Genomic DNA, 12,611 nt, shown 5'->3' on the forward strand with positions numbered 1-12,611 from the left:
CCATCTTGCAGGACAATAAGTCAATTAAAACCATGACACCCCCATCACACCATGCATGTGTGCAGCCCAGTGCGGGCAGTGTGCAGCAAGCTGGTAACCTTGACCTACAGCTGCTGTCCGTCTCCATGGTGCAGGTACTGTGAGGAGCTTCCTGTGGAGGAGAACATCGAGCAGAGCCACGACACCAGCAACAATCTCAGCAAGAACCCCGAGGCCAAGCCCGATGTGAGCCCCCTCGTGCCTCACAGACCCTTCCCCGAAATCAGCCCCCCGGAGCTGCCCAGCACGGAGCCCCCAGAACCTGTGAGTGCACGGGACTCCCCGCACAACTGTGTTCGTACTGTGGGAGATAGCAAACATTGTATCTTTGGGCACTTCTAAAACACACAAGAAAGTTAAATAGCTATTATCTACAGCGAAGCCAAATTAAGGAATAGACAAAAAACATGCATGTCAAGTTGGTGTCTGGGAGACTATACTGACAGTGGAGACTTCTGATTAGAATAATCAGAGCAGTAATTGCTATAAGAGATAATAATGTGGTTGCCTTTTATTTCATAGAAGTCTTGATAAAGCCCCCAAGGAGTCTGAGTGACATAAATAAATAGGATTTTGTAAAACTGTGCCATCATAATGAACCATCATCACACATTACATAAGTTCTCAATGTGTCCTCATTATCGGCACAATGATGAATGCAAAGCACATGTTCCACTGCTGTACTGTTTTAACCGAAATGATAATACTGCATTACGACCAGTGTTGTGCTAGTTACTAAAAACCAGTAACTAGTTACCATTACTAGTTACTTCATTTCAAAAGTAACTCAGTTACTTTACTGATTACTTACACCAAAAAGTAATGCGTTACTGTGAAAAGTAACGTTTTAGTTACTTAAAAAAAGGGCTCCCATTATATTAATGCCCTTATAGCCTTCATTTCAGTACTGTTATTGCATTGGAGAATAATACAATCTGTTGATCAACTTGACATGCATTATATGCAATCTGGATAGCATCAATATTAGCTGGCTTTACATTGTTGTATATTCTTTCTCCAGGTAGTTGGAAAAAGTTTTCCGTCCCATATGCCGTGTGCCGCCCGGACATGCTATCATGCTAACTAGCTCCCTGAAAGCGGGTGACTCCACTGTAGCAATAGCCTGCATGTGTTCTACAACATACCGTGCAATGGCTTTATCGACTTTTCCCTGGCTAGCAGTCCCTTGGTTAAAATCCAGCCGCTGTTGCTGAGGTGCAGGTGCAGGTGGAGTGGCGTCGGCTGAGTCTCTGTGGTCTTAGCTCCTAGATTCGTCCCAGCATGTTGTTTCTGCAGATGTTTTAAGAGATTTGAATGACTGGTTTGGGCAGTAGATAGGCTCTTTGACCCGCCAGGACACAACTTACATTTAACTAAAACGTTCTTTTCTTTGTGCTCGACAAAAGTGAAATAGTGAGAATATCTCCAGGTGGAGAAACTAGACTTGAGCTCCGCCGCCGCCATGATAGTCTTGTTAGTAAACAACACAAACACGCCCACAGCCCGTCTCCGCATGTGACACAGGAAGTATCTAAGTACATTTACTCAAGTACTGTACTTAAGTACAGTTCTCATCTCTGTTCGCCTGGCTGTTGACTATATACAAAAACTAACGCAGTAACGGAGTAACGCACCATGTAGTAACGGTAACCGAGTTACTGAATTTAAAAAGTAATGCGTTAGAGTACTAGTTACTGCCAACAATAACGGCGTTACAGTAACGCGTTACTTTGTAACGCGTTAGTCCCAACACTGATTACGACACATGAAGGGTTTGCATAAAACATTTGTTATACTATTACATTTCAACAATGTGGATGTATCATGTTGTTAGTGCACATACAGTAGGAAGGAAGTGCTTCAAAGGAAAGCGCAGATTACAGTTTACTCATGAAGATCAGTGTCATCATGACAGTTGCTCAGCCAATGAATTCTCTTGTATCATTTACTCGGTGGGTCTGCTCTATCGGAGTTTGAGAATTGTTACCCTTTTTTAAATGTTGATCTATCTCTTTTGAGTTCCCCAACTTCATGGACTGGAATACTGAAGCTTTATAAATAAGTGTGATGTGCTTTTACTCTTCAGTATCACTGGTTGATCATGTTCTCTTCCCCTGGTCTAGCAGTGTGACCCGGCCCCCGTGGAGGACGTAACCAGCCCCTTACCTGACGCAGACTTCCTGACCCTTCCCCTACCCGAGAACCTCGACAACACCGCCCCTTTGCAGCCGCTGGACCTCAACGAGAACGAGGACCTGCCCACCGAATTAAGCGACTCATCCGACACGCATGATGAAGGTGAGTCATTTCACCCTGCCTCGTAAAAAGAAATCAACAAAGCACTTCAGACAGTTCAGTCCCAGGGTTTTCTCTCTATCAAAGTCCATTTCTCATATGTTTATCTGATTAGTTTGAACCGTAGTCTCACACAGAAATATTGTTTATGCAGGTGAGGTCCAGGCTTTCCACGAGGACCTGGGTGGCCGGCAGTTCATCAACGAAGTGTACAAGTTTGGTGTGGACAAGATGTATGACTTACTCTTCACTGAGTCTGACTTCATGAGGGACTTTCGGGAGCAGAGGAGGTTCTCAGGTAAAGTCAGGGGCATCTCCACCAGTGTCACGCTATTGCATCAAGACAGAATCTGAAGTTACAAAAAAGTCAACAACCTAAACAAAAGGAAGGGCCTCAGTTCTTCATAAAGCCCCCGTCACACTGTCCCGAAATTGACACCCGATGGACACACGATAAAGGAAATGTTCAAATTCGGCTGTGATCGTAGCAACATCGGGCCATTCGTGAGGGCATCTAAGCCATCGTATGACCGCCGGTGGAGTTTTGGCTCCGGCAGCAACTTCGTGAGCGGCAACTTCGTAAGGCACTCGTGAGGGCATCTTGTCAAGTCGTGTCATCTTCGTGTTATCATCGGTGCATTCACCCTCACTCTGATCGGGGCGAATGCCCGATGGCACCGATGATAACAAGATGCCCTCACGGTGGCCTTACGAAGGGCAAAGTTGACACACGAATTCAACACGAAAATGAACCTTCGCAAGGTCCTTCGGCAATTTTTTGGCATGCCAAAGATTTTGCCACCGCTCACGAAGTTGCTGCCGGAGCCTGAGAAACTCCACCAGCGGTCATACGATGGCTTAAGATGCCCTCACGAACGGCCCGATGTTGCTACGATCACAGCCGAATTTGAACATTTCCTTTATCGTGTGTCCATCGGGTTGTTTTATTGCAAAACAAAATCATGTAAACATATTATGTAAATAACCCAATTTGTGTTACTGTGAAACTAAAAAGGATATAATATATTATTTTGAAGGACAGTTGACAGGAAGTTGTTGTTGTTATGGAAACAAAATTACGGAGAAAACGTAATATTTTCTACATATAAAGACGGATAAAGTAAAGAACAAAGTCTGAAGATATCAGTACAGTATCATAGTACTGCAACATAATTGTTTTTGGTACTTTCGTTGCAGTTGTATGTCTTAAATGTAATGTAAATGTTGCCTTCGTGTGTGGTTCGGGGCCATCTTCGTGCGAAATTCACAATTCCATATTCCCTTTACGAAATACGAAATCACAAAACCAAACTTTGTGTAATGAGTACTGAGGATTACTTCAGGGGTAGTCTGACTCTGAAATGAAGCTGCTCTCTAGTCTGATGGTTCGACTGCCGAAACTTCTACATTGTTTAGCAGAAGGAAGTGGGGTGAAAGGTTGTTGCTGGGGTTGGTTCTTTAAATACCTCTCTTGGGATTTGAGATAGCCACTAAAAAAAACTATTATCACTGATGCCATGCAGATTGGTCCCAACATACCCTGTCTACCAGGAGCCCTCGTGTCCTGGGCCGTGCACATCCTATGTTTGTAATGTTTCCAGTCAGAATGCTTTTTATTGCCACTCTGTGAAAGTAAAGACGAGAACTTGGCATGGGATTTTTTCTTTTGTTTCCTTTTAAACTGGCGAGTGATGTTAAGGAAATCCACAATCTACAGAATGATCTCCATGTTGGGGTAGAGTTGTGGATGTGGGTAGGGGCTGAACATACAGCCCTTCAGTGCTCTGGTGAGAACAAGAGAAGAAGATTACCACTTCAGACTGACTGGGCTTTGTTGCCAATGGGGGAGATTGTATTACGGTTGTTTTGCTAAAACTGAGCTGAAATAAACAGATGTGATGCCCCTGCATTTTAGCCTGTGATATTCTGGAAATTTTCCAACAAATCTTAAGTGATAGCTCCTCAGTCTTTACTAATGCTACCCCTTTCCCTTATTGATGCCAGCTTTCAGCTCCAACCCTTCAATGCTGTATTTCTGCTGTGTGTCTTTGTTGGCTCGGAACAGGGCCGTCTCCGCTTCCCTTATCGTGATGTTGATGCTTGTGTTTCTATCGTAGGCAATGAATGCAGCAAAAAGATAACATATTGAAACAAAGATGTTTTAAGAAATACCCCAGATTGCTGGTTATATTTGATTTGATATAACATAATTACCCATTTAAAAAAAATGGTCTGCATCAAAATAAGTACCGTAAAAGTGAAACATGAAGGAATGCATTGTTAGGGCTGAACTTACATCTCTTTAAACGACTACAAGCCCTCTGTTTTTCTAAATATGAAATGGCATATTGTGCTCAGTCGTGATGTGAACCGTGATTGAGAAATCGTGACCTTCTATATTTTTTAAGCTGATTTTAAAGAGTTTTTCTGTGTAATTCTACAACTGACTGTTCATCAGCCGAAGTGTGTGAGGTGAAAGGTGCGTGTTTTTATCATACAAACAAAACAGATAGATTAGATATGTAGCTGTGCTCAAACACTTCTCAGGGTCCTTTGAAGTTTAATTGTCAGATGTTCTCCTGCAGATGTGGTGTATCACACGTGGAGGACAGAGGAGGACGGTAACCAGTCAAAAGAGATCATGTACACCATCGCCCTGAACAATCCCCTGGCTCCAAAGACAGCCACGGTCACTGAGACACAGGTGAGGACTGAGGAGCAGCCTAGTCCCTGAAGGTCTCACTGGAATGCTTTATTCATCGTGAAAATGTGTGCTGTGTGACTTCAGACTCTGTACAAGGCCAGCCAGGAGAGCGAGTGCTACATCATCGATGCAGAGGTGATCGCCCACGATGTTCCCTACCACGACTACTTCTACACCCTCAACCGCTACATGCTCACCAGAGTAGCCAAGAACAGGTGTCGTCTTAGGTACTGAAAAGATTTACTCTCATTATGTGTTTCACGACAAAGAGAAGTGTGTTTCCCTCAAGGGCCAAGTGCTGAGTTAATGCATCACAACAAAACTAAAGCACTTTCACTGTGATCCATTTCAGGTGAATATTTTAGAACACGCAGAAATGCTATAATACATGTGTGTGTGTGTGTGTGTGTGTGTGTGTGTGTGTGTGTGTGTGTGTGTGTGTGTGTGTGTGTGTGTGTGTGTGTGTGTGTGTGTGTGTGTGTGTGTGTGTGTGTGTGTGTGTGTGTGTGTGTGTGTGTGTGTGTGTGTGTGTGTGTGTGTGTGTGTGTGTATCCTGCAGGGTGTCAACAGAGCTTCGGTACAGGAAGCACCCATGGGGGCTTGTCAAGGGCTTCATTGAGAGGAACTTCTGGAGCGGGCTGAACGAGTACTTCAGACACTTAGGTTAGCACAACACAAACAAGATGTTACAAATAACTCTGGTCTTTTTGAACCTTCGTCTTATCCCTTTGTATTGTGCTTGTGGTCAACACTGGTGCTGACTGTATAGTAAGTATATTTTGGTCAATTTGGCTTTTTTCTTTAAGCTGATTTTAAGGAAATGTTTGTTATAAACCAATAGAACAGCTGTGCAAGAGAGCTATCCAGGTGTTTGACAGAAAGCCACATTCATACCACCACTGTACCATCCTTGAAAAACACAATTTCTTGAGCTTTGACAATTTTAAGTCTTTTAAAAGTATGTGTTTTATCTATAAATGTTTACATGCCCCCCCCCCCCCCCCCCCCCTCCCTTATGGGAATTCATTCACAAAAAAGACACTGGACGCTGCACTAGGTCAGAAACCAGAGGAGACTGTGAGGTCCACCGCAGACGGACCACTTTTGGACAAAATGTCCTCTAATTAAAGACAGCTCGTTGTGGAACAGCCTCCCAGCTGAGATACGGGATAGTCCCACTCTCAATAGCTTCAAAGGTCAACTCAAAGAAAGGTTGAGAAACAACCAGACGTGCACTCACCGCTAAATGCACTTTAACACAAGGGCATCTCCTCTTCACTTTATGCAGCTCTTGTATCGTCTCTTGCACGTTATATGTCGTTGCTGCTAGATTGTACTGCCATGTGGTAAATACTTGTGTATGCTGCTCTTGCTCCTTTGCACCTTTTGCATATCATGTATTTTGTTTTTGCTATGTTTGTAAAATGTAATGTTCTTAAATGTGTTATGTGAGGGACTGCGGATGGAAATGAGCTCAAAGCTAAATCTGGCACTGTTACGCTTCATACATTTGAATGTTTTAAGTGTTCGTTACTGTGTATGGTCCCTGCCAAATAAACGATTAATAAATACATAGAAAGTAGATATTTAGCTAGTTCGATGTTTGAATGTGAAAGAGCTACAGAGTATGGGGGAGGGAAGAGGAAAATGTTTTGGCATGTCGCTTTTTATGACTGTGTAAAGTTGACAAAAGTCATAATGATTCATCTGGTTGAGTTTAAGTCATGTGACTCAAGGCAAATTGCAGCTTATTTTGCCAGAAGAAATGGTCAAATCGTTTTCTAAATAAACTGAACCCAATACCGACTCTCACTGAAACCTTAACCTCTCGTTCTCTCTCTGGTGTGTTTCTTCTAGAGCTGGCGCTGAGTAAGCTGGATGTGATGTTGATGGAACCTCACAGACAGTCACCTAAAACCAAGGCTCTGAGGATGTGTACCAGCCGCCGGAGGAAACGGATACTAGTCCATCACCTCAGAGCTCCGGGGAACATGGACAAGGCTTTGAGCCCCGTCAGCACTCCTGAGAACGAGGAGGACGAAGACATCCACCTCACCAAACACGTGGCAGGCCAGCCCTTCAGAGGCCACCAGCTGATCTGTGGTCAGTGAAGCACTGTAGAACTGACATGACAACATAAGAAATGTGGCCTCCTTGTGCATTTCAGAGAAAAAAGTCAACACATGACAATCTGAATTTATTTATTTCTGTTTTTTGCATTCTCCGGTAGGTTCCACACAGACCAGACACATACCTGACTCTCCAGGCGGTTTTGCACTCTACAACTTCTCCAAGCTCCTGCTTCTCATCGGCCTTGTGTGAGTTACAGCATGTATTGTCCCTGTTTGGTGACAGACCAATGTTTCATAACATATGACCGACAGAAAACTCCAACTGCAATCATCTCCAAAATAAATGTTTTCCATTTACTGATCAATACATGCTTTTACGATTAAGACTGCAATCACTTTTCTGTCCCCTGTTTGGACCAAATGCCCTTCCAATTGCTTTGTGCAAAAACAGAAAGTCATTTTTTCTTGATTAAATACTTGATGATAACGAGTGGTTGATCATCTGAATCAGTGTTTCTCAAACTTTTTCATACCAAGGACCACTTAACCAATAAAAAAACACTCGCGGACCACCTAACTCCACAAATATCCAAAAACACATCGTTTTTTACAAATCGCTTGAAAATGGTACAAGCAAGTGGCAAAATGTGTGATGAAGGTGTTTATCTGGGCTATATCATGCAATCGAAAGTGAAACTTAAGCTCGCTCCATTGCGGAGATATTCCGGCGAGAGTGCGGAAAACTTAAATAAATAAATGTATTTCAAATGTGAAATGTTACCAATATACTCACGGACCACTAGGGGGCGCTCACGGACCACCAGTGGTCCGCGGACCACACTTTGAGAAGCACTGATCTGAATGTATGTCAATGAATCGTCTGTCATTTGGCAGAACGTTACTTCCACTAAGCCAACCCAATGTCTGTCAGGGTTGATATTTGCATTCGATCACATCTCATGGTAACTGCAATAATCTACCAGGAACATTTGAGGATGTTGTCTGTCTTTCTTCTTTATTTTTGTTTTGTTTCATTCTTTTGTAATCCCCCTGTTCTCTCTGTTCTTGTCTTTAATTGCATCCCATAGGATCTCTCTAAGGTATTTCTATTCCTGCCATGGCCCTGTTCCGTTCAGCAAGGCATGTGATGTGGAAGAGGAGGCTCTGTTTCACAGTCTGTGTCTTCTCTCCTTCTCCCTGTGTAGCCTGGTACTGCTGGTGGTCCTCAACGTCATGCTGTTCTACAAGCTGTGGATGCTGGAGTACACCACTCAGAGACTCGCGGCCTCGCAGGGACTGAGAGCTGATGAAAGGTAGACATGGACACAGGGAAAGGAATCACTTTCTCTGGTTATGCATGTGTGTGCATTATTGTGTTGCTTCAGATGCTTGGAATGCAAAGGTACACACACACACACACACACACACACACACACACACACACACACACACACACACACACACACACACACACACACACACACACACACACACACACACACACACACACACACACACACACACACACACACACACACCAGCATCACATCCCATGTGTTGAGAGAGAAGCCCATTGCAAGTCACCAGCAGTTTGCAGTATACCAGAATGACTAGGGTTCCAGGAAAGCCTGAGCCAGCCCTAACGTTAAGCTGTATCAAAGAGGAGAGTCTTCAGCCGGCGCACACAGTAACTGCTGGGAGGGTGCCCCCCCCCGGTCGCACGCAGGAACAGGAGCTCCATAGCTGAACGCTCTGGCCATTGTACTTTTGGAGACTCTATGAACAACAAGGAACAATGCATTCTGTGACCACAGTGCTCGAGTAACAGGGTGTTATTAGCTCTTTGATAAGATGGAGCCAGACCCTTAACATAAGGGCCTGTTTGTGAAGAGATACCAGTGAGAGCGCAGCTAATAAGTGATGCCATGCCGAATCTCCAAATGTTGCTTCAGCCTCATTTCAATTTTAATCGATCAGGTTTTTTACATCCTCCATCTGGCCCTTTCTGGCTCCTCCTCAGACGGTCATTTCTTCTTTCTTTTGTTAAAGGTGGGGTAGGTAAGTTTGAGAAACCGGCTCGAGATACACTTTTTGTTATATTCCATGGAATGCTCTTAACATCCCGATAGCAATGAATATCTGAAGTGCTTTGACAAAAAATCCATTAAAAAAATGTCATCTGTAGAAGCCGTAGTACTGTAAAAAGTACAACCAATCCGTTTAGCCGGGTCGGCTAAAGTAACTGGATGGCCTACCTGCCTGTCAGCCTTCCATCGGGGCACAATGGAGGAGGGGCTCTATAAGGAAGTGGCAGATTTTCTCCGGTTGTGTATTTTCAAATTCTAGCGATCTCGAGCCGGTTTCTCAAATGTACCTACCCCACCTTTAAGGTAAAGTCCAGATTTCTGTGTCTCATTCCTAATCTTTGCTTGATTCCATCTGATAAAATGATAGATTTTCTTATACAGAGTCCAGCCAAGTCCATGTTTACGGTCAACCCTTTTCTGCCTGTGTCTCACCAGCGGAGCTCCGGACACCCAGCTGGAATGGGTGCAGCTCACGGACTCCCAGCAGCGCGACGATGAAGAGGATCTCCAGAAGTGGAAGGAGATCATCAGATCCTCGGTGGTGCAGCTCGATAAGGTGAGAGAGCAGGTCAGACTAAAATACTGCACCATCAAAAAGAAAACGTCCCCAGGATCATACAACAACAAAAGCCTTAGTTATTGCTAGGTTGTTCAGAGGTTTCATGAGGTGCGTACAGTCCTGCAGTCAGCACGTCCACAGATTGGAAACCCAGAGAGTGAGCTGTGCGATGTACTGAAGTGTACATGCTTGAACCCAAAATAAATCTATATAGTTCTAATTGTATGATTTATTTAAAATATGTTCAAAGCCAGTGTTCATCCACTCACCAAAGCTACCAGACAACAATACCAATGTTACCTTGCAGAACACGTCAGTTTCTCACCCTCTAAAACACCAACATCACACAAGGACACAAACGATCTGAGCGGTCCGGACCAGCAGAAGGACTATCGTGGAAATAGTTGGCCTTTATTTTGGGATATCAAATATGTTGCTCATGCCCCCATACACAGCATTGCATTGTGTTGCCCCCCTGCCCATACCCCTGTCTGTATCCCCTGACTACAAAATAGTACAAAAAATATACAACCACAATTCTAAAATTCAAAACTAGAATGTTTTTTGTAGAAAAGTTATGTTTTGGTTTGAGTACAAATAACTTCACTTAAGATATCCTCTAAATCAGGGGTCTCAAACTCAAGGGCCGGGGGCCAAATCCGGCCCGCGACTTCATTTGATGTGGCCCCGCAAGAGCTTGCAAAGAATATAATAAGTTTATTATACGGTTACATGCCACTTTACAGAAGCAGGTTGCCCATAAACTACATGTCCCACAATGCATCTCATTTTGTGACCTGCACACTGAAGAGACTTGCAATTATTTGCCCTAGACTTCTGCTTTCAGACGTAGTTAATTACTAAGTTATTATCCTATCCGATAATAATCCAATTCAGAGGCAATAATGTAATATAATACATTATTTTATATTATATATTTATATCGTTACAACCGGCCCTTTGAGTGCAACCTTTATGCGAATGTGGCCCGTGATGAAATTGAGTTTAACACCCCTGCTCTAAATGCTAAACATTATAAATAAAACAAGTGTACAGCAGTGCAGTATTTTGATGAACCGAGGCTGAGTCGCTCACCAGGCTGAAGCGAGCTCTGTTTCCATCAGCCATAAACAGAAGATCAGAAGGAAGTGATCTCCTTCTCTCCCTCCATCAAAGCTCTTTACTCCAGAAACAATGTTTAGGGACAGAGACATTTTACTGGAGACGACTGTAGCTCCAGCACCTTATTTACAACACACTGTCTGAGGTTAAGCTGCTTCAGTTATCTGTCTCAGGCGCGTCCGATAGAACAGATACTGCTGGTACAATTAATCCAGCAACAGATGTAGTTGCAATAATATTTGGCCACATTCCGTTTTTTGCAGGATGTGACATACCTATTATATCAAAATGTTTAGTTGCTGTTGTCACTTCCTATATTTCCAAATGTGTCCATTCTCGTGTGGTTGTACATGGAAAAAACAGAAACTTGGACCTTAATTAAATGTTTTATGTCAATAAATGACACATAATTGTATAAGGTTAGTTGAAACATCCTCTTTTTTATTTAAATGCATCGGTAATGTAATGTCTCAGTTCTTCCATTTTTTTATATTCAGATGTTCTGACTCATTTTCTCCTGCCTTCTCATCCAGATAAAAGACTCCCTTCTTCTTCTCCATAAAAGCATTGGCCTCAAGGACCACCCGCCACACCCTGCGTCTGAAAAAAGGAGAACCCAGAATAACTGATCGATAACGTCAAGGCATGCGGACACGATGTGCAATATTCATCCTACCTTTCTGAGCCCATGGAGGGAAGGTGGCCTTGCTGGGTGTTCAGTCCCAGCTGCACCCCCCACTCAAGTGACCTCCTCAGACCTGCGGGAGATGAGATGGCATTACACACTGCTCTGTCTCCAGAAGAGAGACAACATCTTTGGCAGGATTTGTCTGCAGCTTTCCTTCCATCTCGATCATCCACATTCCTTCTCTCCACGCGATGCTGCATCAAAACGCTTTGTTCTTTGTTCACATCCAGACACAGATCAGACTGACCCAAAGCATGCAACTTCTTCTCACTTCCGGTGCTTTGCCAATTGAGAATCCATATTGGAATTATATATGCATTCGCTTTCAGAGGTGCACAAAGACATAGACATGTTCCTACCCTTCAAGGATCTCAAGCAGCTGCTGTGTCTCTTTGTTTCATACCTTGAGAACATGAAGAGAGACTTTAGCTCATCCACAGCCTGCAGTATCAAAGCTACACTGGAACCTGATCCTTGAACGAAATGTATTATATCAACAGATTCCACATAACCGTGTTAGGTGAGTTGAAAGCACTAATATTAAGTTTAATAACAAATATTAGGTTCAACTTAATATGAATATCTTTCATCTAACCTAATAAAGTTATGTGTGATCTGTTGACATAATACATTTCATCCAATTCAACGTTTCAGTTTCTTCAGTGTACACGCAATCAAAATGTAACCTCATACATTTGTGTGTGTGTGTGTGTGCGTGTGTGTGTGTGTGTGTGGTGTGTGTGTGTGTGTGTGTGTGCGTGTGTGCGTGTGTGTGTGTGTGTGTGTGCGTGTGTGTGTGTGTGTGTGTGTGTGTGTGTGTGTGTGTGTGTGTGTGTGTGTGTGTGTGTGTGTGTGTGTGTGTGTGTGTGTGTGTGTGTGTGTGTGTGTCAGATTGTTTTGTAGTCAGGGATATTTGTACTGGGCATGCCGGGCAGATCGGGGCTGGTCCCTGAGAGCTCATGCCATACTTTGTGATTTATTTTATTTGTATGCTTATGTGACTTCATGGCACGCAGTATTCTGAGCTGGCGCTCTGCGGGCCGAG

The 12,611-nt window shown here is 43.5% G+C and overlaps 1 protein-coding gene across 4 annotated transcripts in view; it reads left to right on the forward strand.

The window, feature by feature from the left end:
* Positions 1 to 12,297, forward strand: part of gramd1ba (GRAM domain containing 1Ba) — a 44,366-nt gene extending 32,069 nt beyond the window's left edge. For 3 of the 4 annotated variants that reach the window (XM_034098315.2, XM_071205479.1, XM_071205480.1), the window contains 11 exons: positions 135 to 303; positions 2,163 to 2,337; positions 2,489 to 2,632; positions 4,920 to 5,038; positions 5,123 to 5,265; positions 5,598 to 5,701; positions 6,896 to 7,141; positions 7,269 to 7,356; positions 8,316 to 8,423; positions 9,633 to 9,753; positions 11,412 to 12,297. In XM_034098315.2, coding sequence (XP_033954206.1) covers positions 135 to 303; positions 2,163 to 2,337; positions 2,489 to 2,632; positions 4,920 to 5,038; positions 5,123 to 5,265; positions 5,598 to 5,701; positions 6,896 to 7,141; positions 7,269 to 7,356; positions 8,316 to 8,423; positions 9,633 to 9,753; positions 11,412 to 11,507 — 1,513 coding nt within the window. In that variant the 3' untranslated portion in view covers positions 11,508 to 12,297. The remainder of the gene's footprint in view (positions 1 to 134; positions 304 to 2,162; positions 2,338 to 2,488; positions 2,633 to 4,919; positions 5,039 to 5,122; positions 5,266 to 5,597; positions 5,702 to 6,895; positions 7,142 to 7,268; positions 7,357 to 8,315; positions 8,424 to 9,632; positions 9,754 to 11,411) is intronic. The other variant, XM_034098318.2, reaches the window with a different exon arrangement.
* The last annotated feature ends 314 nt before the right edge of the window (positions 12,298 to 12,611 follow it).

This window comes from Pseudochaenichthys georgianus, chromosome 14, assembly GCF_902827115.2.
Source record: "Pseudochaenichthys georgianus chromosome 14, fPseGeo1.2, whole genome shotgun sequence".
NCBI classification, from domain to species: Eukaryota; Metazoa; Chordata; class Actinopteri; order Perciformes; family Channichthyidae; genus Pseudochaenichthys; species Pseudochaenichthys georgianus.